The 25,986-nt window shown below is 36.3% G+C and overlaps 1 protein-coding gene and 1 pseudogene across 1 annotated transcript; one reads left to right on the forward strand and one right to left on the reverse strand.

Moving 5' to 3' along the window:
- The window catches only part of LOC141349243 (very long chain fatty acid elongase 1-like), a 75,013-nt pseudogene extending 70,174 nt beyond the window's left edge, over positions 1–4,839 (forward strand).
- Positions 4,840–6,587: 1,748 nt separating this feature from the next.
- Positions 6,588–22,843, reverse strand: LOC129434960 (cell division cycle protein 20 homolog). Its single transcript, XM_073875676.1, has 11 exons — positions 22,758–22,843; positions 11,643–11,854; positions 11,426–11,565; positions 11,240–11,336; positions 9,915–10,016; positions 9,628–9,824; positions 8,082–8,176; positions 7,771–7,996; positions 7,555–7,680; positions 7,358–7,475; positions 6,588–7,248 (listed from the first exon to the last, which is right to left on the reverse strand). The coding sequence occupies exons 2-11, from the start codon at positions 11,830–11,832 to the stop codon at positions 7,088–7,090; spliced, it is 1,452 nt and encodes a 483-aa protein (XP_073731777.1). The 5' UTR covers positions 11,833–11,854; positions 22,758–22,843; the 3' UTR covers positions 6,588–7,087.
- Between the last annotated feature and the right edge of the window lie 3,143 nt (positions 22,844–25,986).

Raw genomic sequence — 25,986 nt, forward strand, 5'->3', positions numbered from 1 at the left:
AGCTTTACTTCTGTCTTCCTGCTAGATTTTAATCTCACAATTCCCTCGAGCTATGGCTTTCCCCCTCCCTTTCTCTCTCTCTCTCTCTCTCTCTCTCTCTCTCTCTCTTTCTCCCTTTGAGCATTTCTTTGTCTGTTAATGATCTCCTCTTATCTTTCATTAGTTTATATTTTTATTTAATTGCATTTCTCCTCACACAATGCCACATCAAATGTTTCCTCATTTGAACTCCAATTATTTTATTTTCTAATTCTCCACACAACAATTGTTTAATCCTTATTTTTCCATTAATGTGACTGCCATAATCTTTCCTTTGCAATATAACACACCTTATATTTTATAGTTATTTCTCATTTAACCACTTCACAAACTTATTGTTTTTATTTATCCAATTTATATATTCTCCAAATAGTTATTTAGATTTCCAATGTGTCTTTAAAATAAAATTTCCTTTATAATATTTTATAATGTTTTATCGAATAGAATCAAATACCATCACCAACATCTGTCCTTTTTTGGACAAGCAATCTTTTCCTATTGAGCAAAATTTTTTTTATTTTAATCAATCATTTAAACGAATTATTTAATTTCTAGAATTAGCTGTATATTTCACTGTAATAACTAAAAAGGTTTTTGACTACAATACCTCAGAACCACAATGTCTTCAACTCTAATCTTTAATACCCAGCATTTATAACTGCCTCTTATCCATAATCATATTCTTAGTCTTATTCACATACTTTCAAACTTTATCCCCTTTTTTATAGTTTTGAACAATCTTCACTCCTGTAACACAACAACTCTCTGTGGGCTCTTTAGAGCCACAGGAGAAAGACACACCCACTGCTCACTCAGCCCCCACTCTTTCCATCTCAGACCTTCACACACACACACAGACTCTGTATATCACAGACACATTGAATTCTCACACAAATAAAATAAAACAACTCTATCTAGACTACCTGGCCAAATTCATCTTTCCACTACACCTCCATCAACGTGGAAAAAAATTCACTTACACAATTTACCAATCCGACATGACAAATAAAACAAAAACAATATCTCTTATCAGCCCGGGCCTTCCAAAACAACAAGACAAATAACACATAGACCGTACCTGACCTGCAGGACTTTAATAACTCTTCTCTCCGAACCCCAACGTGTCTGCCCCGACACGGTAACACTCAGGTTCGCGAAACTTCTAAAGCATTTTCTCAACTTAACATTAAATCTTTATCCAAGCCACTCAACGACAAAAATAAAACAATAAAACTCATTCACACAACAAACCATCATCTGTCCTAGCACACATTCCTCTTGAAAATGAAACCCTTTATTCTTATCATTAATCTAGTAATCTTTAATTTCCCCTTTTTATTCTTAAATTTGGAAGAGCATTTGTGATTTGACCAGCACTTGTGATTTGACCACCCCGAGCCATCTCAGGTGAACAATACAATCTTTTAACAAGCAAAACTGCTCATCTCTGTAGGTGGCCACCTGATTGCATTGTCCATTGAGAAAGCCAGCTGTGGTCTCAGGTTCTGTGCTCCTTTTGATGTCCCATCTGGTGTCAATTGTTTTTACCAAACCTTACATTTCAAATGTATGTTTGATATCTTATAAACCAAATTGTTAACCCAACCATTTTTCAGTAATAACCCATTAGCATTTATTTATTTATTTATTTATTTTTTAGGGCTCATTCTTCCCCACTCTAACACAGTAGCCATCCCCCATACACACAAAGGACAGCACTTACACCCCCCTTAACAGCCCACAGAGAGACTGCCTAAGGGAAACTGTCTCCCTGTCTGCTTTACCAGATTCACGTTCACATTTCTCTCACTAACAAACAAAATTCTGCAGCTGCATACATACACACTCAAACACAAATTATTAAATAAATACACAATCGTCAGTGCACTTCCCCGACGTGACGACTTTTGCGTGTTCTTTTTTGTTTACATTGACCAATTAAACAATCATTACTGCACCTCCATCAACGTAATGATTTAAAATTTTAACTTCAAATTAAACCAAATTAAACCTCTACGTTATACACTTCCTCGACAAACGTAGCATATGCAACCTTGCATACAAACTCTTACGCGTTCCCTTAACTTAAAATCTGTTTCAATTCACCTTGATCATCAAAGCCAAAGTAATTTAATACAGATTCATGCATGCATGCCTTAATTAGATTGTACCCTTGAAATCAAAACCCAGTTCACATGTATGGTTCTTAAATTTAGAAGAGCTTAAATTTCTCACCACCTGGAGCAATTTCTGGCAAACAACACAATTAATAAGCGAAAAAGTGCTTACCTTGTATATGGCCATACGTTGTTTGTGTTGCTCATCAGATTCGCTCAGGTGGTGTGACTGTCCAGCTCTTTTCTATCCCGGGTTTCGGCACCAAATGTTGTGGTTTTCCTTTCCCTCAAATGAAACAATCTTCAGTCTTAGGTTCTGATTTCAAGAGATAGACTTTTATTTTCCGGACAAAATAATAAGCCGAGCCTGCCTGATTAAACCTCCCAGGACCAGTCAGGCCGGCCTGGGAGGAATCTTCAAACCAGTCTCAAGCTCTCAGCCAGGCTTGGTAAATATATATGGTCTTTGTCCCTCCCCTCCATATGCTTTAACAATACGTTTCTGTTCAGGCTTGTAACTTGAAGAATCACATGACAGTCCCCAGACCAGACCAGTGTCTCCTTTCCTTGACCTATTTGACCCTTGGCTCTTTGCTAATACTAAAATCCTTTGTGCCTGCCTGTCCAGATGGCTCTCTAAACTACCCTGAAACCCGAATACACCCAGCTGGTCCAATAGCAATCCCATGGCAAACAAACTCCTGATCCGCATACAGCATAACACATGACATAATGCATAACTTCATGGAAAACAAATTGCATGTGATTATAATGGTGTGATTATAATGGTAAACTCATATTCATCATATAAATGTAGATTGGGATTAAAATAAAACTTCTTCATAGCCAAAGTGCAACTTTGAACATTTAAGCCAGGGGTGACCAACCCTGTTCCTGGAGATTTACCCTCGTGCATATTTTAGTTCCAACCCAGCTTCAACACACCTGACTCTAATTTTTAGGTAGCCCTAAAATGCTTGATTGCCAGGTTCAGGTGTGTTTGATTGGGGTTCGAGCTGAACTCTGCAGGAGAGTAGATCTCCAGGAACAGGGTTGGTCACCTCTGATTTAAGCCAACTTTGAACAATTAACATCTTAGCTCTGTATTTAAATATCTTTAAGATGCATTCAAAATTTCGTATGCATGTTGCATTGGTGTGTTTGGAGTATAAACTGAAGCTCAGATGTAGAATTAAGTCCAGGACTGGCAGGGCACAGACTATAAAATATTACTTTAAAGGAGACATATCATGAAAATCTGACTTTTCCCATGTTTAAGTGCTATTATTGGGTCCCCAGTGCTTCTATCAACCTAGAAAATGAGAAAAAAGGTCGACCCAGTAACTTTGGTAAACCATTCTCTGCAAGCATGTGCCAAAATAGGTCATTGACATTTGGCTCCCATTGTGATGTCAGAAGGGGATCATACCGCCACTTAATCTGCACTATCCAACCACGGCACTGCCGTTTAGTGCAGAGTTCAGCTCATTTGCATTTAAAAGGACACACCCAAAAACTACACATTTTTGCTCACACCTACAAAGTGTCAATTTGAACATGCTTAACATGCTAAACATGTGTTTACCTCATCTTTAATGGTTTAAGCTACGATGAGGGGGCATTAAAAGCAAATATTGTAGATATTCAACTACACAATCTATTTTGGCCAGTGGCCACTATATTGTACGTTATACTAGAATATAAAAAAAACATAAACTATTTGTTTCTTGCCTGCATGATTTCAAAGTAATTATATGAGTTGATGTCCTCTCTGTTGTCATATACTAATAAATCCTCTTAAAATCATTTGTACATGATAGTTGGAGGAATGGGTTCGTTCCACGCTTTGGTGAACGCCTGCGTCCATGTCATCATGTACAGCTACTACGGTCTGGCAGCTGCAGGGCCACGTTTCCAGAAGTATCTGTGGTGGAAAAAATACATGACTGCTATCCAGCTGGTTAGTGTTAACTCTTAATAAACTCTTATACTGTTATGTGGATAGAATTGCTTGATTTCCAACGTGACCAAAATTTGCATTAAAGACAACTAAATCAAAGAAAATATAATTTAAATGAAACTTCTTATTTCTCTTTTGATTTTCCACAGATTCAGTTTGTGCTGGTGTCTGTCCCTATCTCTTCATGGAAAAGTGTGACTACCAAGTTCCCATTTTCATCCATCTTATCTGGATCTATGGCATGTTTTTCTTTGTCCTATTCTCCAATTTCTGGATCCAAGCTTATATAAGGGGCAAGCGGCTACCTGTTAGCAACGAAGACAAACCCAAACAGAATGGCACTACCACGCTGACTGAGCCAGTGGTGGTACCCAATGGCAAACACTTGGAAAATGGTACCGTGCACTACACTATTGGATTTGCTCACAATGGGAAAGTGAAGCAGGCCTAAACAGGCCAATGAAAATATAGCATAGGGGACTCCACTGGAACACCACGCTAGACCAGAGACATATTTGCAATTTTTGTTTTTGTTATTTTTTATGATCGCACCAGCTTGATGCGATTATGTAATCGCATCAAGCTGGGGAGCACTGTGCATGAAGAGAATTCGTCCACTGAAATCGGCATTGTTGGCGTCGCTCTGAAACCCGACAGCTTGTCTATGTTGACCTCGGCTTTTGCTGGCGTATGATTCTTCCAGTTGTTTGCACACTGTACAGATCTAACGCAAACTTGACTGTAAATAAATATTTCTTCACAATTTATTGGAAATGTATGAATTGTCAGTTTTTTATTCTGTTCATAACTTATAAAAACGTTTATTAACTGATAAGAAACTGTATTTTTGGTTTTTGTATGTTCTATTTGTGAAACCGGGGCCGAAGCAAATGTTGATTCACACACACAAAGTTAAGATGAATAGTGTTTAATAGACTTGAAAGACCAGCAGAGCATCTAAATTTTGAGCAATGCAAATGTTCACCAGTGATGTGTTTTTTATAAATGCAAGACATGATTTTTTTTTTACTGTGAAACATATCTTGCATTTCTTATAACGATAGATTTGGATGCATTTATAGTTGTTTGCACCCAAGTTGTTCACCAGTGTTGCTTATTGTTTTATAACCTGATGTATTTATTAGCATGTGTAGCCTGACATGAATGTGGCATTAAAATTACATAGCCCATCAATTTGTGAAGTGTTGTTCATTCATAGAATTCTTTTGCCTGTAACCTAAATAAATCATCAGATCTGAAGGTTATGACATGCCTTGCCTTTAAAGCAGGGGTTTCCAAACTTTTTGTTTTACAACTCACTTAAATGAGTATAATCTTTCCCAGGATCGACCAACACATGTTCTCTCGTATAATGGAGTAGTTTTTATTATGCTTGTCAGTATATATTAATGAAATGTTTAGTTGCAGCGTCAAGATACCTTATGGTATAGCATATCAAAATCAGTCACTGCTAATCATTAGTTGGACTAAATTGTTTTTGTGCCACTCTTCAACAGCCAAGTGACTTTCCGTAACCCATCTTATCCAACGGTGTGACTCAACCCAGTTTCAAAACACCTGTTTTAAAGCCAAAAATATCACGATGTGTACCAATTTGTACACGTACTGAAAAGTCAACTCTGTTCTTTTATAAGGGCAGTAATTATATCAAAGGCACACATTACACTTTAAAAAAAATACACAAATTTTTCAGCTCCCCTACAGTTAAACATTTTTACCGTTTTGGAATCCATTCAGGTTATCTTTGGGTCTGGCACTACCACTTTTAGCATATCTTAGCCCAATCCAGTAAATCCGATTAGACCATTAGCATCGCGCTAAAAAAGTAACCAAAGAGTTTTGATATTTTTCCCATTTAAAACTTGACTCTTTTGTAGTTACATAGTGTAGTAAGACTGACAGAAAGTTAAGTTGCGATTTTCTATGGCAAGGAACTACTCTCATTCTGGCGTAATAATCAAGGACTTTGCAGCTGCAACATGTCTTGCAGCAGGCGCAATGATATTACGCAGCAGCCGAAAATAGTCCCCTTAGTAACTTTCAATGGCAGGACTATTTTCGGGCAGTGCGTAATATCACTACGCCTGCTGCAGCCATGTTACAGCAGCAAAGTCCTTGATTATTGTACCAGAATGAGTATAGTCCTAGCCAAATCTGCTAAGAAAAAAAACACCTTCAAATTTTCTGTCAGACTTAGTAAATGATTTAACTACAGAAGAGTCAAGTTAAATAGGGAAAAAACCTAAACTCTGGTTATTTTTTAGCACGATGCTAATGGTCTAATCAGATTCAATGGATTGTGCTAAGCTATGCTAAAAGTTGTAACACCAGACCTGATATCAGCTGAATGGATAAAAACAATAAAAATCAAATGTTTAACTCAATGGGAGCTGGAAAATTAGCAAATTTTCAAAAAAAATTGGTGTCTCAAAAAAGGTACCTGTGCTAGATTGAAGTTTTGTCCCTTACAAAAACTTTATTTGAAATTTACATTTTTGTACATAAGTTAATCACTTTTAGGGTTAAATAGACATTTTTGTACATAAGTTAATCACTTTTAGGGTTAAATAGACATTTTTTTGTACATAAGTTAATCACTTTTAGGGTTAAATAGACATGTCTCCATTAGGAAAAAATACAAGTCATTAAAAACATACTTTTGGAGTAGAGTTTTCTAGAAATTCAATTTACATTTACAACATAAGCACAGAACAAGATACAATCTTAAAACACTTCCTGCTGTTGAAACAGAAATAAGGGCATGGTTCATTTCACTGAAATTACTGATGTGTGTGACACATAACTGAGGGCACCTAACAACTAAATAGAGTTCCTCTGTGGTTGTACATAGAATTTCACAGCCCTTTGAAAGCAAAAGTATTAACTCCCAGAGTTATCAAACATCAAGACTTCCCTACTTCACCTTTGCTTTAAAATAGGCATTTAATATTTATCGAATGTGTTGCTGAATGATACTGCTGGTAGGTTTGGGTTTTTTGACAGGATCCTTTTCAAAACACTTCCAGAGTCTAACGGTTTCATCAGCAGCTATAGAAGCCACCGTAGAACCATCTGGACTCAGTGCCAAGTTCAGAATTCGGTCTTCATGTCCTGAAATAGAAAACAATGTTGTTTATCTCCTCATCTTTTTAGAGTTGTGTGATTGTAAAGATCACCCTGAATAAAGAGTGACAATAGATTGGGCAGGGAGCAAACTTGCCTTCAAGTTCAGCAACTTTAGTAAGCGAGGGGTACTTCCAAATGATAACCTTGTCATGACCAAAACCATGGCCCGACACCAGCTCTTTGTAATTTGGTGAAAACACAAGAGATGATATCTGAAAGGAACGGATAAAAAATTACTAAAATGATTCAGTCTATATTATGACAACAATCATAAACATAAACGGAGCCTACCTGTGAGGGTGTATCCAAAGAACTGATGCAAGAGCCACTATTGGCATTCCAAATGCGAATATGGTGATCACCTATACCTCCTCCAGATGCAAGGATGTTAGGTTGCCACGGACACCATGCCAAAGCCTTAAGAACACAAGTAAACAAAGATCAAATGGTAAGGGGGATCCACATCAAACCACTTTTTGCAGAGCTGACTAAATCAAATGAAATTACCTTGACTGCTCCTTGGTGTTCTGTTAGTGCACGGACAACTTGATTGCCTGATCCAGTTGTCATTGGCCAAATAAACCCAGTATCGTCAGTGCCACCACTAGCTAAATATTGTCCATCAGGGGACCAAGAAAGGCCACAAACTTCCCCACTGTGCCCCCCGTATGTGTCTATGTGATGGTCAGCTACACGGACATCATGCTGATGAATCATACCAGATCGAGAGCCACTAAGGAGAAAAAGGAGCAAGAAGTTCTTAATTCTTGTTTCAAGAAATGTATAATTTTTATACCACTAGATGATATTGGTCTTACCTAGACAAAATGTGATGATTCCAACTCAAGCATCCAACCCTTGCTGAATGGCCGTCCATGCTGCGAAGACGTTTTTGGCATTGCACATCCCATAACTACAGGAGGAAAAGAACAAACACAATATAAAGGTTAATGGTTTGCAGAGAAAAAGCAGACTAGCTTGCTTTTTTGTAAAGGTCTTCTGGTCTGATGCTTCAGGTAATGTGATTGAGCGATTATCTAATTTTTTACACTACAAAGATGCCACAATTGAAACAACAGCAAAGTAAAATCACAAGGGATCTCATTTATAAAGCGTGCGTACACACAAAATGGGGCTGGAAAAGTCTGTACGCAAGTTCCCACGCAAAGGTGATCTATAAAAAACTTATTTGATGGGAGAATGGGCTTGCAGAGTGGGATGTGAGGATGATTCATGAACCTCATTCACACAGACCTCGGGTCCCAGAAAATACCCGTAAAATTGCCAGACAAGCGTCTGTGTAAACAAAAATTCGTTCCGTTAATCTTCTGGGATCGTTGCCGGAAAGAGGACCTAGTAAGATACGCGAGTAACCCTCTGTGTGAACAAGAAGCCGCAAGAATGCCGTAATGGGCGTGTCGAAGTGAGAGTGAAGACGCGCGCGTCATCATCACAACACAAGTTATGGTTCAGCTCCTTACAACGAGATAACATGCATATAAACATTCATCACGAGAAATGTTGCAAACTAGATTGACGCAGTAATCAGGAAATGATAAATGAGACCCATAAACAATGACGCACGTGCCGTAGTGAGGACGCGCGTGTCATGGCAACATGAAGTTGGTTCAACTCTTTAAAATGAGGGATTTACAACATTCACTACGAGAAATGTCAGCAAACTGGACTGAAGCAGATATCAGGCAAGTTAGCTCGTTACTTACTGCGTTGAAACGGAGATCATTCAGCAGCATAAAAGAATATCGCGTCACGTGCTCATTTGAGCTATAATAAACGAAAATACCCGCACGTCATCCCAACAAGTCGTTCAGCTCCTCAAAATGCGGGTTTTAAACGCATATATAATAATCACGATGAGAAATGTCTGAAAACTGTATTAAAGCAGAAATCAGGGAGCTCGTCAAATATCCATTCTGAAGCTGAGATCATTCACCAGCATTAGAACGGTGCGTCACGCGCTCCTTTATAATCTTATCATAAACAAAAGTGCACGCGAGTAGTTCTTGGACGGAGAAATAATATATAATATGCAAACTTCAGACGCTGCGTAGAAGAGAGGGCGGGACTTTCAATAGGTCACGTGTCTTTCCGGGACCGACACATGCCGGAAAAACCTGGCAGTGTGAATGAAAAAAAATCTAACTATTCCGGAAAAATCCAGGATTCATATGCCGTGTATTTTACGGAATTTGTGTGTGAAAAGGGCTATGTACGCACACTTGCAGGTGATCTGTGACTTAAAAAGGGAACATTGCTTTTTGTTTTGCCATTTTTGACTTTTGTGCATACGTAGACTTTTAGTAAGGATACGTTTTATAAATAAGACCCCAGATCAGTAATTACCTCGACTTTACAATCACTAGTCCCAACAGCCAGGAAATTGCCATCTTTGCTCCAAGAGACCGAGCAGATGAAATTGTTTTCATCTTCCATTTTCTTCAATAAAATGATGTCTTCCACAGCAGCATCCCACAAAAACACACGGTGGGCAAGGCCAATGGCCAACAGGTTTTGCCTTCCCCAGTCCATCAGGTTCAGATCTGTGGGTAAACCGCATACAAACCAGTGGTTGTGATATTTAATGATCTACAAATTAGACAATTCACTGTTAAACAAAACCATTAACTCACAGAAGTCATTTCTGAAACCAGGAGCATGTAGAATCTGCTCTGTAACTGAAGAGATGCATCTGCTTTTCTTGACTGAGGCCGGTGTGGTGTTATTCTGATAACCTGTAAAAAATAAGTTTAAATTTTAGTCCTCATTCTAGATCGATGTTACCATTAGGTGTCAGTCAATACCTATAGTACAGTGTGTGGAAATTAATTTTGTTCCATTTTATATTTCTTTAATCATTTTATTCTACAAACACTGTGTGTTTTATATATGCACTGAGCTTTTATGTAAAATGAGGTGTTTTTGTTACTGAGGGGGAGCAGCTTGTGTGTGTGTAGAGGCTGTAACGCGGATTAGCTAGGAATGTGCATCTGGTAATGGTCAAGATAAAAGAGGTCTGAGGGGGAAAAGCAAACAGACAACCATGTTATTAACCAATGCTTTAATGTTCACAGGATAAAATATGCAATATATTTCTTACTTAATCAGTATTAATCAGTGAATAATTGATGTAATAAATATAAGATGTTGTCTTTGATAAATGTGTATTAACCAATGAAATGAAGGTTGCATACAAAATAATCTAATGGGGGGATTAGCAGAAGAACAGAATCTCCTGCGCTTGTTCTTTGTGTGTGTGTGTGTTTTCTTCCCTAACAGATGTTTTTTTTTAATAATGATTAAAGTGTTTTGCTTAGAAGTAGTATTGCAGTAAAAGATGTAATGTGTTTATCTATCTAAAGAAGTTAATGTGTGCCTTATTCATATAACCAATTTTACGAATAATGAAATGTCATGATATTGAAATGTGTTTTACATAAACACTTTCATTTTACAGCTTATGATTTTTACGAATAAATGAATGTTTTATTAATGATTTGTTTTTAAGAAAGCATTATAATATTCTATGTGAAGTCAATCATATGTGAAGTGGAGGAGTACTGGGGAGAAAGTGACAGACTGCATGGCTCTCAGGGATGAGCGGAGAACAGTTTGTTTTTTCTTTGTCTGTGTGTGTCTATCTTCTCCTGCAGGCTAAAACTGGGTGTGGTGATGGAGTCAGATGTACGAGGGGAACGTCCTTTGTGGGTGGAGATTTTAAGAAGATCGACGTCACATACTTTATAAATAACTGTTTTCCCAAATGCTGGTGGTTAGTCGATTGCCTATTGTGGCCTTGAGACTACCCAGCGCGCTGTAAAACTTTTTCATATCTGATCAATAAATAGTTTAATTTTAATACTGTGCCTTTCCTCTAATTATGAACATGCAATGGACGCCTTAAAGTCCAACAAGTGTAAGGTAGGGTAAAACATTTGAAAGAAAATGCAATACTCACCCTCAGGGGCATTTAGTGGATTGCCTCCGAAATGTAAGATTTTTGCTTCCTCAATGTCATACCCATTTAGTGTCACAGACCAAGCTTTTTGATTTGTCTGTCAGAACAATAAGATACGCATCACTAAAGGTGTCTTGTTGTGATCATGATTTAACTCAAAGTTACAACAACAAAACAGTGACTTACTGCCAAGGATGGAGTCTCTTCAACCGGCTCATTCGCTTTTGAAATAAGAAAGCTCGCCACATCCAGCTGTTTGTTATTTCTTGTGGGGATGAAACGGTCTCCCCCTGCTGTAGGGGTGTTTTGGGTTTTGCTGTTCTTTCCTGTTAAAAGGCAGGGAATATTTAGGAAATAAATTGATGATTGACTACATTGAGTACAACCTGCACGTGCCACTTACCTGGCGTTTTGCTTGGTGTTTTGGAAAGGCTTACTGATCTGTTTACACTCTTGTTGGGTGATAGAGAGTTTGGGTTTGTAGAGTTGGATGTGCTGGCTTTCCACTGCCACCTCGCCATCGGGGGCGTTGTAATCGGCATGTCCAATCTTAGGATGTTGTGGATGTCGTTTTCAAGGCAAAAGTGGGCCATTGTTGCTAAAGTTGTGACCACTCTACAAACATCGGTAAAAAAGATACAGTCTGATCACATGGCGAACACAAACGAGTTTGAAGTAACATTAAAAATGTTATACTTAAACCAAGGGGCAACCTTCCAAGCTCTCTAATGAAGCCAACACGGAAGTGACTTAAACTGCAATTCATCGACTGGCCGCTTGAGGCTGGCTCCAAAAGGGAGTCAATTCCCATAGACTCCCATGTTAAAAATGGCCAACTTTACAGTAGAAAATAATATGTTTACAGCCTGGTACAAAAAGTGTTTTTGGCCTATAGCTAATTTTGCCCTTCATGACAACTGTGAGGGGGGTGAATTTTTTTGTAACTCACCGTTTAGATTATATTAAGCCTTAAACTACTGCATAATTAAGGGCGTGGCCGCTTGAGTGTCGGTTGAACAGCCACTGCTGTCACTAGACTCGCGCTAGGCGGGCATGGTTTCACCTCAGCTTCACCCATGTCCCGCCTCTTTACCCATTTTCGGTTTTCCGCGAGTTCGCGGGGACGCGCGGCCAAGATGGCGACGGCAGGCAACGCCTAATAAAGCCTAGGCTGTTTCTCAATTCCAAGAACATAAAGAACGGACTAGCGTCCTCGTGGAGATCGGTCTTGCCAGGCGACCTTGGAAGAACGAACTCGGAAGTTTTGCCGCAATGACTTCTGGGGCGTTAAGCGATTTCAGCAAGTCTGCACTCGATGCATCCTCGATATCAAGAACACATCCGGGTATTTTCATGCGTCCTCTGTCCTTGCGTTCTTGAGAATTGGAATGAACTTCGACCGTTAATGATGACGTAGAGCGAGGACACGAGGACGCAAGATCGCTGAAGAACGCATATTGAGAAACAGCCCTAGTTTATGGTCGCCGCGTCCGCAAGAGCGCGTTGGTGCGCGCGGCAAAAATGACGTCAACGCGGAGTGTGCATTTCGCGTGGCGCTGTGCACGGCATTTTTTGTAACTTTCCGCGCGGCTCCGCATCCGAAAATGACCGAACTCGAGGCGATTCTGTCCGAGCAGGCAAGCCTGTGACGTATCTCTTTGATAAATCCAAGCAAAACAATGTATATATTTATCTGACACTCTGGAAGTAAAGTATGGAAACTTTGCAGTTTAAAACACGAATTACATGAATCAGAATGTTTGGCTTATATTTGTATTGAATGAACTACTGGATGAGGAATAAAATATAAACCTTAAGATGTCTGTACTGTTTGTTTAGTAAAAACGTTAATGAAATGATAATGTTTAATAAAGACATATTTAAAGATTGTTGTTTTATTCATGTTCTCATATTTATATATATCAAACTCTAATGTTAAAAACAGTAGGGTTGTTCCAGCGGACGACTTCTATCCTCTTCTTTGTGTATGTTTTTGACTTTATTGCTCGCGTCGCCGCCTGGTGGTTAAAAAAATAGTGCAACGGCGAGCGCGTTACAGTCACATTAGCTACAAGCGACAGAGACAGAGCGATAGGCTACCATTCATTTTCAATGGAAGTGGCCGTTTGCCAGCGACAAGCTCGCGGCTGCGCGAGCAAGGCGGGGCCAAAATAGACAAGCAGGCTATTTTATGCAAATGCTGAGCGATGCGACAAAGCGACTGCCAATCAGAGTGAAGGAGCAGCGTGACGTAGGTCTGTGGTCGAGTCTGAGAAAATAATTCAAGATGGCGGAAACTGCGTATTTATGTATATATCTGATAAGTTTGGCATTTTCTCTCATATATTTTGTTACTTTTATCGAGAAATAAATACTTTTAAATCCAAAATCACCATTCTTGTAACTTAACAATACCTCTAAAGTGACTTTTGATACCGCTTTGAGAAACTAGCCAAGGAACGCCCATCAAGCGAGTGCGTGTCGCTCGGTGTCGTTCACTTTTGTAGCTAATGTGACCATAGATATGTCTATAAAGGCTAGATGGCTCGTCCGCGCTGCTGGCCAATTGAGTGCCACGTCCGCATTTTGGCGGCCATCTTACGTCAGGGCGCTCGCTCACTCGTAGCATTGAGTTTTAATGATGCAGGTACTTTTAAATGACCATAACTTGCTTAATTTTTTACCGATTTTCAAACAGTTTGGTTTGGTGTCATAGGTACATCTTTGACGTTTATAACAGTGGCGGAACTAGAATTTTTTTAATGGGGTGGCCAGGGGGTGGCCAAAGCTACTTTAGGGGGTCCATAGTCCACAAAAGAAAATGACATGTAACCATGTATCAAGAAAGCATAAATGAATCTTTTGATCGCATTAGATGTAAACAATAAGGGTGAATTTTAAATCTTTCTACTGTATTTCTTACATCTTTACTGTCTGTTAAAGGGATTCACCCATAAATGAAAATTCTGTCATCATTTACTCAACCTTATGTTGTTCTAAACCTGTATTTTATTTTAATAAACACAAAAGAAGATATTTTGATAAATGATGGTAAGCACACAATTAATGGTATATCCATTGAATTCCATTATGTTGTTTTTATTCCTACTATGGAAGTCAATGGTTAACAGCTGTGTGCATACCATCATTTATCAAAATATCTTCTTTTGTGTTCATAAGAAAAAATAAATTCGTACAGGTTTAGAACAACATAAGGATGTAAAATGATGACAGAATTTTCATTTTGTGAACTATCCCTTTAATGAAGCAAAAGATCAGGAAATCTAAACTCCATGATAAACCTTAAACTTACTTCAAATAGCACAACACAAAGGATGTTTCGATTAATCGTTATTTACGAAGATACAGAAGATGCAAAGGTTTTCTTTTTTCTTTTGATATTTAATTAACTTTAATGACAGAGAGACTTCAACAGGTTAGGCTAAGACCGAATGCACCAATCAAATGTTTATTCTTTTAAGACGTACAGTAACCAAATGTTTAGTATGAAAATCACCAAGACAGCTATTTTGACATATGAGCATTTGTCCGTTTAATAAGCCAAAAAGACGCGAATATGAAGTCGTTTAAGCTCTGGCTGTGCACGCGCACTATATGCGCGTCGCGCTTTCAAGTTCAATGTGGCAATCCAGCCGAATTAACAATTATACAGTAGCCTATAAAGATCACGTCAAGAATGAAAACATGGTGCTGGGTTTTGTTGTAAAAAAAATTGGCAATCTTAGACTTTATTCAGTCCACAAGACACACTTCCAGCATATACGGTGAAAATAAATCATGTAGTATTAGCAAAATGCACGACTTCACTTACATCATTTTAAAGATTCCAATCATGTTGACATGACATGTATCTTCTGATGGTATGAAAAGTATTCGTTAAGTTACAGTAATTTTTCTGACGCGTTTTTGAAAAGACGTCACTGATGGAGAGATAACAGAACGCGCATTATGTATATTTTCTTAATTTTGTGAAAAGCACAACATTCAGTTTTATAGACACACAAAAAAATGACACTTGAACGTTTTAAATTATGTATAAATCATATCTGTATGTCCAAAATCAGCAGAGTAATCCAAGTCTCTTTGCGCAGTGATTGAAAAATAAAGAGTTTGCGCCGCGACCGCAGGGAGGGTTAATATTCATAATGTTTGTTTTTAACAATGTACTGCGCTGCCGCACGTCGAAAATAAACACAGCGATTAAGTGAAAGTAGCGCATTAAATTTGGGGTGGCACACGGGGTGGCCAGTGACATGTCAAGGGTGTCCAGTGCCACCCTGGACACCCCTCTGGCTCCGCCACTGGTAGTGTGTCTAATTATTGTGTATATTTAACCACACACACATTCATATATTCATTTCAGAATTGTTTTACTTATATATAATTTTTTTCATTTTTTTTATATAGAATATATAAAAATCTAAATAAATATATATATAAACATGTAAATGTTTTTAAAATACATACATGAATGTGTGTGCATTTATTTATACATAATAATTAAACACAGCACATACTCATATATTATGCCAAAAATCACTTTTATTTTGTATGCGATTAATCGCGATTAATCTTTGCCCAGCACTAGTGTTTATATTTACAACTAAAACAAACGTTTGTCTTTATAAAAGTTCTGTAACATTTCATACAGTTTATTGAGTTGGATCACGTGATGTTCGGTTGGCGAGCTTCAGAAAAGAATATGTTGAAAGCACACTTTAAATATGTTTAAAGAAATTACATTTCTTTGTAAGTATATTTGTAATGTACTATTGCAAAGTTAAATATACTTGAAATACAATAGAGTATATTTGTTTTTCACCAGGGTATGGGTGAGTCTTTAAAATCAAGACCATATCTGAGTGGAGGTCCTCTTGCAAAACAAAAACCTTACCCTAATACGTTTAAAAAACACGTCATTTTATAAACATATAATCCATTTGGCGCATGCCTGATCAGTTCTGCGTTATTGACTCCTTGTTTAAGAAACTGCAACTGAAAATAGCTTATAAATGAGCACCGTATAATATAGTTGCGAAACAACATCTAAAGTGCATTACAACACCAAATAGTTCAGAATAAACCTATATTATTCAATTCTAATATTGTGAAGATGTTTTATAATAAACGGAGAATTTAGATTTATTATATCAGCTTTAGTAAACTTAAGCTGGGCGTATACGGTGCGAATTCTGACAGTCTGAACGTCAGAGCTCTCACACACAACACGAGTGAGTTTATGCGAAAATAATTTGGAAGCAGTAACACACGACAAGATTTTACTGTAGCCTACTACTTCAATTCTGACAAGCATTTTAGGTGTGTGTGGATGAACTATAGGCTACTTTTCGTTGTGGCAGAAATCAAACAAGAATAGATATTGGCAAAGCTATTGGCTTAAGTGCAGAGAACAGCATGGAATTAATGTTCTTTTGCATTTCGGTTTATGCATTTCGACATTGCAATAGGTCTAGAGGGCTGTGGAGGTGAATGAATTTCCTTGCCAACGATTTTTCGTGACTAACTAGCACAGTTTACAAACCTAATAATAGCAATATATTTACTTTGCACTGTACAATCATGATAAATTATGTAACATTGTTGCTTTTTTGATAAATATGATAGTTTAAAAACAAATTAAGTGGCATTATTTATTTGTAAATGCAGGAAGAGCAAGGTACGCTACACGTCTTTTCCCTTTATGATTAAACCCCCTGGGGTCCAAAAACGCGGGGCCGCGTTTTGACGCATTTTTTCCTGTTTCCTGTGACATCCACTTAAAATACTCCGTCATTCATAATCATACACATACATGTAATACATCATTCGAAACTGTGAAGTCTCTACTTTAATGTGAGTGCCTTCATAATAACAACAAAACTGTGTGCTTTTGGCAAATAAAGAAAATAAACAGGGAGTGCATTTCGACATCTCTGTCTCCTTGACCATTTTCCTCAAACACGTTTCAAACATGAACTGATAACTCCGCCAATACTTGTCACACGAACATGATACATATGTCTAAAGAAAGCATGAAATGTCTACTTTTACATGATGTAATTAAAATCTGAAGAACTCATTGTCTGTTTGTGTGATCGACATGTAAGTAAAGAGAGGTACAGTTTTTCTGGCTCGACCTCATTAGCGCTAATGTAATCCCACCTTCCCTTGTGCGCGTCATTCATATGGAAATTACCTGATGCGGGCTATGCAAACAAGATCAACGCCCACAAACAATGCTTTAAGAAGCAGCGAGTTTTGACAGTTTCATCCACTTATGAACGCGTTCGGAAGATGACACGCTTTACAGGTGAGGAAGCTCTATGCTCCTGGACAGCGAGGAAGAAGAGTTCACTGTTTCTTCAGACGAAGGACTCCGACGATGAACGTTTGTATTTTGAAGAGCGACTTGATCCAGCTGAGGATATAATTTCTGAAGAGTAAGTTTTACCTACATTTGTTGAAATGTTGTGTAACTTTTATATACTGTATACTGACTGTTTGCAAGCATATATTCATAATGACTTTATAAAAAACGTCTCGTAATTGGCCATTTGTATTAACATTAAAATTATAGTTCTTACATTAAACCGTATGCTGATAAGTGTAATGTGAATGTTATAAAGCAATATCACTACTATAACTATAGTGTCCATGCCGACTTATCAATAAGCCTTCTTTATTTGCTCGGGTGTAACATTGTGCTGTAAATGAGCCCGAAGATATGTCATGCGTTAAACAGTATGATTGTATGGTGTAAATATTCAATATGTCATAAAACAATATCACTATTTAGAATATATTTTGACTAGTGTTTATGCCTCAAAAAGTCTTGTTTACGCGACTATCTGTTCGGGTGTAAATGTATCGATGTAGTATCGATGTGCTGTAAATGTGTCCGGAGATTTGTAATGTGTTAATGTTTAGCCATAAATATGTCCGGTAATGGCCCGTTAACAAAGATATACCGCATCTATGTACCCAATTATCTTATCTCAACTATGCTTTACCGCCTTAGTATTGCTTTATAAGTTTGTTACTGTGGAGAATACATTATATTAATTATTAAAAACTTTTGTGTGGCAGCATCACTCTCCTCTTCAGCGGGCATTTGCAGAAATGCGACGGACATTCATACAGGGTAAGTCACATTTGCGGGCTTTTCTGTTTTATTAGTAGACTTTTACTGATGTTTTGCGTAGTAATTTGGAAAATACAAGATGTATATATATAAACATATCTGTATTTTCCGAAAATACATGATACAAATAATGTTTTTAATTTTTTTTTAGTAACGTGGCTTCATCATCATTTACTCGCACGGGGGCATGCAGAAACGAACCCGAAATAAATAAAGTGATACAATTTATATATATATTTTTAAGGTAAAATGTAAGGCAAAATTTGTTTAATTATTCCTCATAACATTTTTATGCCACGATCTACAGAACATCACACAAAAAAACATTTTGAGAAGTAAACCTAAAAAATAACAAAGGTGATCCTGCCTTGGAAACCCCGGCTACAATTTAGTATTTTTATTTAATTCGGAGATTAAGCGCGTCAAAGCCATGACCAAAAAAAGACAAATGACAAATAATTTGTGATTGTTACTGTAAATGATAAAAACTATAAGCTATAATGCATACAATTCATTAAACGTTAATTTATAACAAGAAAAACACTGAAATTAATGATTTTATAGACACTCCGCGTTATTGTTTAGCACAGAAATACCTGCTTGCTTGCTTTGACTTTGATCATCTCTGTATTCACTTTAGATACAGAAAGACCTGATGATATTATTTATTTCAGGAATCTCTTTGCTATCATTTGAAAGTGAACACCGACCATAATAGATAACCACTCGGTTTTAAATACATTTTAAAACTTATGCCCGCCGCAAAACATCCGTTTTGTAATGTTTAGTTTGATGAAATTCTAAATATGAGACGCAGAGCACCTATAGCACGTTCGGCAAAATTGCATGCGCAAACATGGCCAGAACGCAATAGCGCAACATCGATAGAACGAAAAACAATCCAAAATGTACAGACTTAAATTATATCAGAATTTACGTTTATAATAAATACATTTTTTAAATCAAATAAGGTCAGAAGTAACAACGTGCAGAACAAATGTGCAAAATGCCTCAAGTGCACGGAAACAAAACACAAGCCAAATAGATAAATCAGATAAACCAGAGTGATTTATAAATAAAATAAAGAAATTAATAAAAAAACGAAAGTATTGCCAGAATTGCCAGCTTCGTCTTTTAAATGTAGAAACAAAGAGGCAATGGTTTATTAACATAGGAACCTCTTTTTGGACGTGTAGCCCTGTCACAGGGATTGTTGGATTTATTAACGCATTTTAAAAATATTTATTGAAAGCTGCTACATCACATTATTGGCAGCATTATAATAATATGCTGTATATCAATATATTGGGAGAAAGCTGTTATGTGCGAAATCAGATAATGTGTGCACCCATATACGGCCAAAATTGAATGATCCTCATTTCATAACACATCTGCAACGATTCGACTGTGAGATTGGTAGTCGAATCCGGCTTCTCCGATGCATCGAATCTTCAACTATTCGGGGTCACCCCTATTAATTATTAAAAAAAGTTCTCAATATTAGTAATACTGATGTGTTGCTTTGTACTTTGAAAATACATGATATTAATTAAGATATGTTTTCAGGAATGTGTCTGCAACACCAACTTCGTCTGGTACTCGCACGTTTTGAACAATGGCACGACAACATTTAACTCCATTCCCAAAGAGTTACAGTGTGTGATGGTTTACAAATGTATACCTTATTTTTTATATTTGGAAGTATTTTTAGATGCACACCAAACTTTCACAGCTGACATTTAGAATCATTTTCTTTTAATTAGAGCCATATTGTACTGGTCATATAGAATATTGTTACATGTATACATATTGTTACTTTATTATTTATAATTACAATTAAGCTTCTTTATTTATAATTACAATAAAGCTTCTTAAATCTATTGTATTGTTCATGTTGTTAGCATTTTTTGCAACCCTGTAAGACTTTTATTTTACTAAAAAGGCCTTTTGTACTTTATTTTAACCTATTTTTTTTTTTAACTACAAGCAAAAGTTTTTCTCTTTAAGTCTCAAGCAAAAGTTTTTCTCTTTAAGTCTCAAGCAAAAGTTTTTCTCTTTAAGTCTCCCCACAGTCACAGTTCTTTTGTCCCAACATTCCTCACTGAGCCACTAGGGGGTTGGGTCTCCTCAGGTGTAAAACACATCAATATTCATGACCATTGACCCTCCCATGCATATTGCCTTTACACAGCAAAAAGTGTCTTACAAAAGTTAAATCAATGTATTTTTTCACGTGAATGAGTGGGTTAAATGGTTTTTACATCTTTTTGTAGCAAATTCTCTACTCTATAAGAGTAGATAACTTTTTTGCTTGTTAACAAATGTTTAGGATGTGTTCCTTGGCCTTATTTCATCTACTTTTTGTTTTCTTTTTTTTACTAACCACGCATAAACATCATTTACTTAAAAATACAAACATGTACATACATTTATCTTACATATTATTATAGCACAGTTTGTGCTGAATACAGTGTTATGTGATATTAGCCATTAATGTGTTTTAAAGCAACTGAAAAAAGACCAAATGTGAGAGCATCTCAGAACCTCTGACTGTGTCCAAAAAGGGTCCGACCCCAGAGGGTTAAAGTATTTAGACAAGAAATCTAAAGCCAAATATTAATTTACAAAAATAATTTAATATAAAGCACATTGTTAAGGCTTGTTAGCTCAAAAATGTATGGACCGTCGGTCAATACGGTGTCACAATATTAAGCCGAATTGGTGCACCTGTAAATACACAAAATAAATGCCACATAAACATCGCATATTAATATATGGCATTTTTCATAGTATATAAATTAACTATACATATTTTAGTCACAACTATAACTATTCAACTATACAAATATAGTATGAAAACAAGTGAATCATTATTTAAATGAAGTTTCAGGGATAGCATATACATTTGCAGTCATTTACATTTTGTCAGAAATTGTCAATTTCATTTCAGAACGAGACATAAAAACGACATAATTTACATTATGCTACATAATGTGTTCCTTTGGTCGAAAATATGTATAATGTATAACACACAAAAAATACTAAATATAAAACGTTTAATATAATAAAATATTAATATAACATCTTAACTCTTGTGTTCGTTGACAATTTATTTCACATTATTATACGTTTTTAAAGTGTAAAACAAAGGCATAGCTTAAATTAAACATGGACATTTTTATTCTCTGTGGACAGCCCTTTTACTATCTATTCATTTATGAAACTGTATACTGTACAGCGACTTTGGCACAGTCTGGATTACACAAAAACTCCGACATCCTTTGCACAACCTGTACTGTATATGTCATGGGTCTCCGCACGAAGTCTAAGAATTTTAATATGTATTACATATCTTTAGTTGGCTTTTTTATGCATGTTTACATTGCAATGATAAAACATTAAAACAAAAATAAATTTTACGTTAAGCCGTTTAATGCGAAAAAACACCTTTCACCGTCTACTTTAAAACAACACGCAGTCAGAAATCATGTCAATTTACTTGTTTTAATTTTGAGATAGCCAAGATTACTCTATACTCCAAATATATTTTAAAATATACAAAAAGGCCAAACAAATATTTGCTGAAATTTATTTTGGAACGTTTACAAAAACATATTTTACATCGATATATTTTTTGGCGATTTTTGTAAATTTTTAAATATTTTAAAAATAAATACATTTTAAAGCATTAAATATTTTTAACCCTCCATATATTTCAATCCAAGGAAATATATTCACGTCCATTGAAAGAAAAACTGTTACGAACCTGTAAACGTTTTAAAAAGGTTTAAATTAAATATTTTCAACTTCAAAAATGTACTTTATAAAATTAACTTGCATGTAGCGTATACTTAAAATATATTTTGGCAAAGAATACATTTTGTATACAAATGTATTTGCTTACCTTGGAAAACCTATATTTTGAAATATATGTTGATAAATGAAGGTTAAAACTAAATGGGCTATATTTCCAAATTAAAAAATATATTAAACTGACCATTACTTTCTACAAAATGTATTTAGTATACATTTAAAATATATTTTTGGCCACAGAATTTTTTTTTTTTTTTTTTGCCGTATGGGTGTAATGGATCCATCTACACACTCAGACCATTTAAACGAGAGTTTACTCGTCTGTGACTCGTAGAAGCGTTTGGTCCGTTTGGAAATATTGCCTTGTGAATGCGAACCGAACCAAAATGAAATTACAACATTGTAGCGATTTAATCCCAGGTTTCGGAACAAAGCAACAGGGTCTTCTTTTCGAGACGTCGGCAAATCAAACTTAAATGGTGCACCGGAGTTGTTTTGTGAAATAAAAACAAACTGAACATAAAACACGTTATGTTTAAATACCTGTGATAAGCGTTTGTTGGCGTCTGATCAGTTGGTCTTCCGGACGTGTTTCCTCTTCGGCTGGCCAAACTCGAATGCAACCAGCGGCCCGGCTAAATAGTGCCAGTGTCGTTTCACGCAGGCGCAAAGCAGGTGCAGACCGACGAGTCTATTTTTTTGTCATAAGGGGGGAGTACAAAACTGTAGATTATTTAAAATAATCTTACTTATTTGGACCCTTTTAGACGTAACTTGTTAGAATATTTAATCCCTTCAACTTTATATGACTCCATCATTCTAGAATAGAAAATAATTAGAGAAGCTGTCCGGTCTTCTGTCGAAGGACAGCTTCTCTAATTATTTTTTATTCTAGTTTTTAAAAGATTTCCAGATGATTTCATCACTCCAGTCTGCCCGTTTAAAGGGCGTATTGCAACCATAAACACCTACGTTTATTTTCAAATGTGTCTTCGACCACGATGTTCTATAAAATAATATTATATTAGCATTCATATTCTGACACTGGACAGCACAACAATACATTTTCTAGTGAGTTATCATGCTCCTTTACTCGTGTATAATTCATTTCCAAGGTTTTTCTGCCACCACATTGCACGCGCAGCTTGTAGTGACGTAAGTGTGACGTCTACTTGCAAAAGGTAGCACTTGCAAAAGGTAGGTCTTGGAGCACAGAGGTGAGATTATTTTGAATGATGGAGTCATATAAAATTGAAGGGTTCAAATATATAAAGTTACGTCTAAAAGGGTCCAAAGAAGTAGGATTATTTTAAATAATCTACAGTTTTGTACTCCCCCTTATGACAAAAAAATAGACTCGTCGGTCTGCACCTGCTTTGCGCCTGCGTGAAACGACACTGGCACTATTTAGCCGGGCCGCTGGTTGCATTCGAGTTTGGCCAGCCGAAGAGGAAACACGTCCGGAAGACCAACTGATCAGACGCCAACAAACGCTTATCACAGGTATTTAAACATAACATGTTTTATGTTCAGTTTGTTTTTATTTCACAAAACAACTCCGGTGCACCATTTAAGTTTGATTTGCCGACGGCCAATAAACTCGAAAAGAAGACCCTGTTGCTTTGTTCCGAAACCTGGGATTAAATCGCTACAATGTTGTAATTTCATTTTGGTTCGGTTCGCATTCACAAGGCAATATTTCCAAACGGACCAAACGTTTCTACGAGTCACAGACGAGTAAACTCTCGTTTAAATGGTCTGAGTGTGTAGATGGATCCATTACACCCATACGGCAAAAAAAAAAAAAAATTCTGTGGCCAAAAATAAATTTTAGATGTATACTAAATACATTTTGTAGAAAGTAAAGGTCAGTTTAATATATTTTTTAATTTGGAAATATAGCCCATTTAGTTTTAACCTTCATTTATCAACATATATTTCAAAATAGGTTTTCCAAAGCAAGCAAATACATTTGTATACAAAATGTATTCTTTGCCAAAATATATTTTAAGTATACGCTAAATGCAAGTTAATTTTATAAAGTACATTTTTGAAGTTGAAAATATTTAATTTAAACCTTTTTAAAACGTTTACAGGTTCGTAACAGTTTTTCTTTCAATGGACGTGAATATATTTCCTTGGATTGAAATATATGGAGGGTTAAAAATATTTAATGCTTTAAAATGTATTTCTTTTTAAAATATTTAAAAATTTACAAAAATCGCCAAAAAATATATCGATGTAAAATATGTTTTTGTAAACGTTTCAAAATAAATTTCAGCAAATATTTGTTTGGCCTTTTTGTATATTTTAAAAATGTATTTGGAGTCAGTGGCGGAGCCAGAGGGGTGTCCAGGGTGGCACTGGACACCCTTGACATGTCACTGGCCACCCCGTGTGCCACCCCAAATTTAATGCGCTACTTTCACTTAATCGCTGTGTTTATTTTCGACGTGCGGCAGCGCAGTACATTGTTAAAAACAAACATTATGAATATTAACCCTCCCTGCGGTCGCGGCGCAAACTCTTTATTTTTCAATCACTGCGCAAAGAGACTTGGATTACTCTGCTGATTTTGGACATACAGATATGATTTATACATAATTTAAAACGTTCAAGTGTCATTTTTTTGTGTGTCTATAAAACTGAATGTTGTGATTTTCACAAAATTAAGAAAATATACATAACGCGCGTTCTGTTATCTCTCCATCAGTGACGTCTTTTCAAAAACGCGTCAGAAAAATTACTGTAACTTAACGAATACTTTTCATACCATCAGAAGATACATGTCATGTCAACATGATTGGAATCTTTAAAATGATGTAAGTGAAGTCGTGCATTTTGCTAATACTACATGATTTATTTTCACCGTATATGCTAGAAGTGTGTCTTGTGGACTGAATAAAGTCTAAGATTGCCAATTTTTTTTACAACAAAACCCAGCACCATGTTTTCATTCTTGACGTGATCTTTATAGGCTACTGTATAATTGTTAATTCGGCTGGATTGCCACATTGAACTTGAAAGCGCGACGCGCATATAGTGCGCGTGCACAGCCAGAGCTTAAACGACTTCATATTCGCGTCTTTTTGGCTTATTAAACGGACAAATGCTCATATGTCAAAATAGCTGTCTTGGTGATTTTCATACTAAACATTTGGTTACTGTACGTCTTAAAAGAATAAACATTTGATTGGTGCATTCGGTCTTAGCCTAACCTGTTGAAGTCTCTCTGTCATTAAAGTTAATTAAATATCAAAAGAAAAAAGAAAACCTTTGCATCTTCTGTATCTTCGTAAATAACGATTAATCGAAACATCCTTTGTGTTGTGCTATTTGAAGTAAGTTTAAGGTTTATCATGGAGTTTAGATTTCCTGATCTTTTGCTTCATTAAAGGGATAGTTCACAAAATGAAAATTCTGTCATCATTTTACATCCCCATGATGTTCCAAACCCGTACGAATTTATTTTTTCTCATGAACACAAAAGAAGATACTTTGACAAATGATGGCATGCACACAGCTGTTAACCATTGACTTCCATAGTAGGAATAAAAACAACATAATGGAATTCAATGGATATACCATTAATTGTGTGCCCACCATCATCCATCAAAATATCCTCTTCTGTGTTTATTAAAATAAAATACAGGTTTAGAACAACACAAGGCTGAGCAAATGATGACAGAATTCCCATTTATGGGTGAATCCCTTTAACAGACAGTAAAGATGTAAGAAATACAGTAGAAAGATTTAAAATTCACCCTTATTG

The sequence above is a fragment of the Misgurnus anguillicaudatus genome, chromosome 13 (genome assembly GCF_027580225.2).
Source record: "Misgurnus anguillicaudatus chromosome 13, ASM2758022v2, whole genome shotgun sequence".
Classification (NCBI taxonomy): Eukaryota; Metazoa; Chordata; class Actinopteri; order Cypriniformes; family Cobitidae; genus Misgurnus; species Misgurnus anguillicaudatus.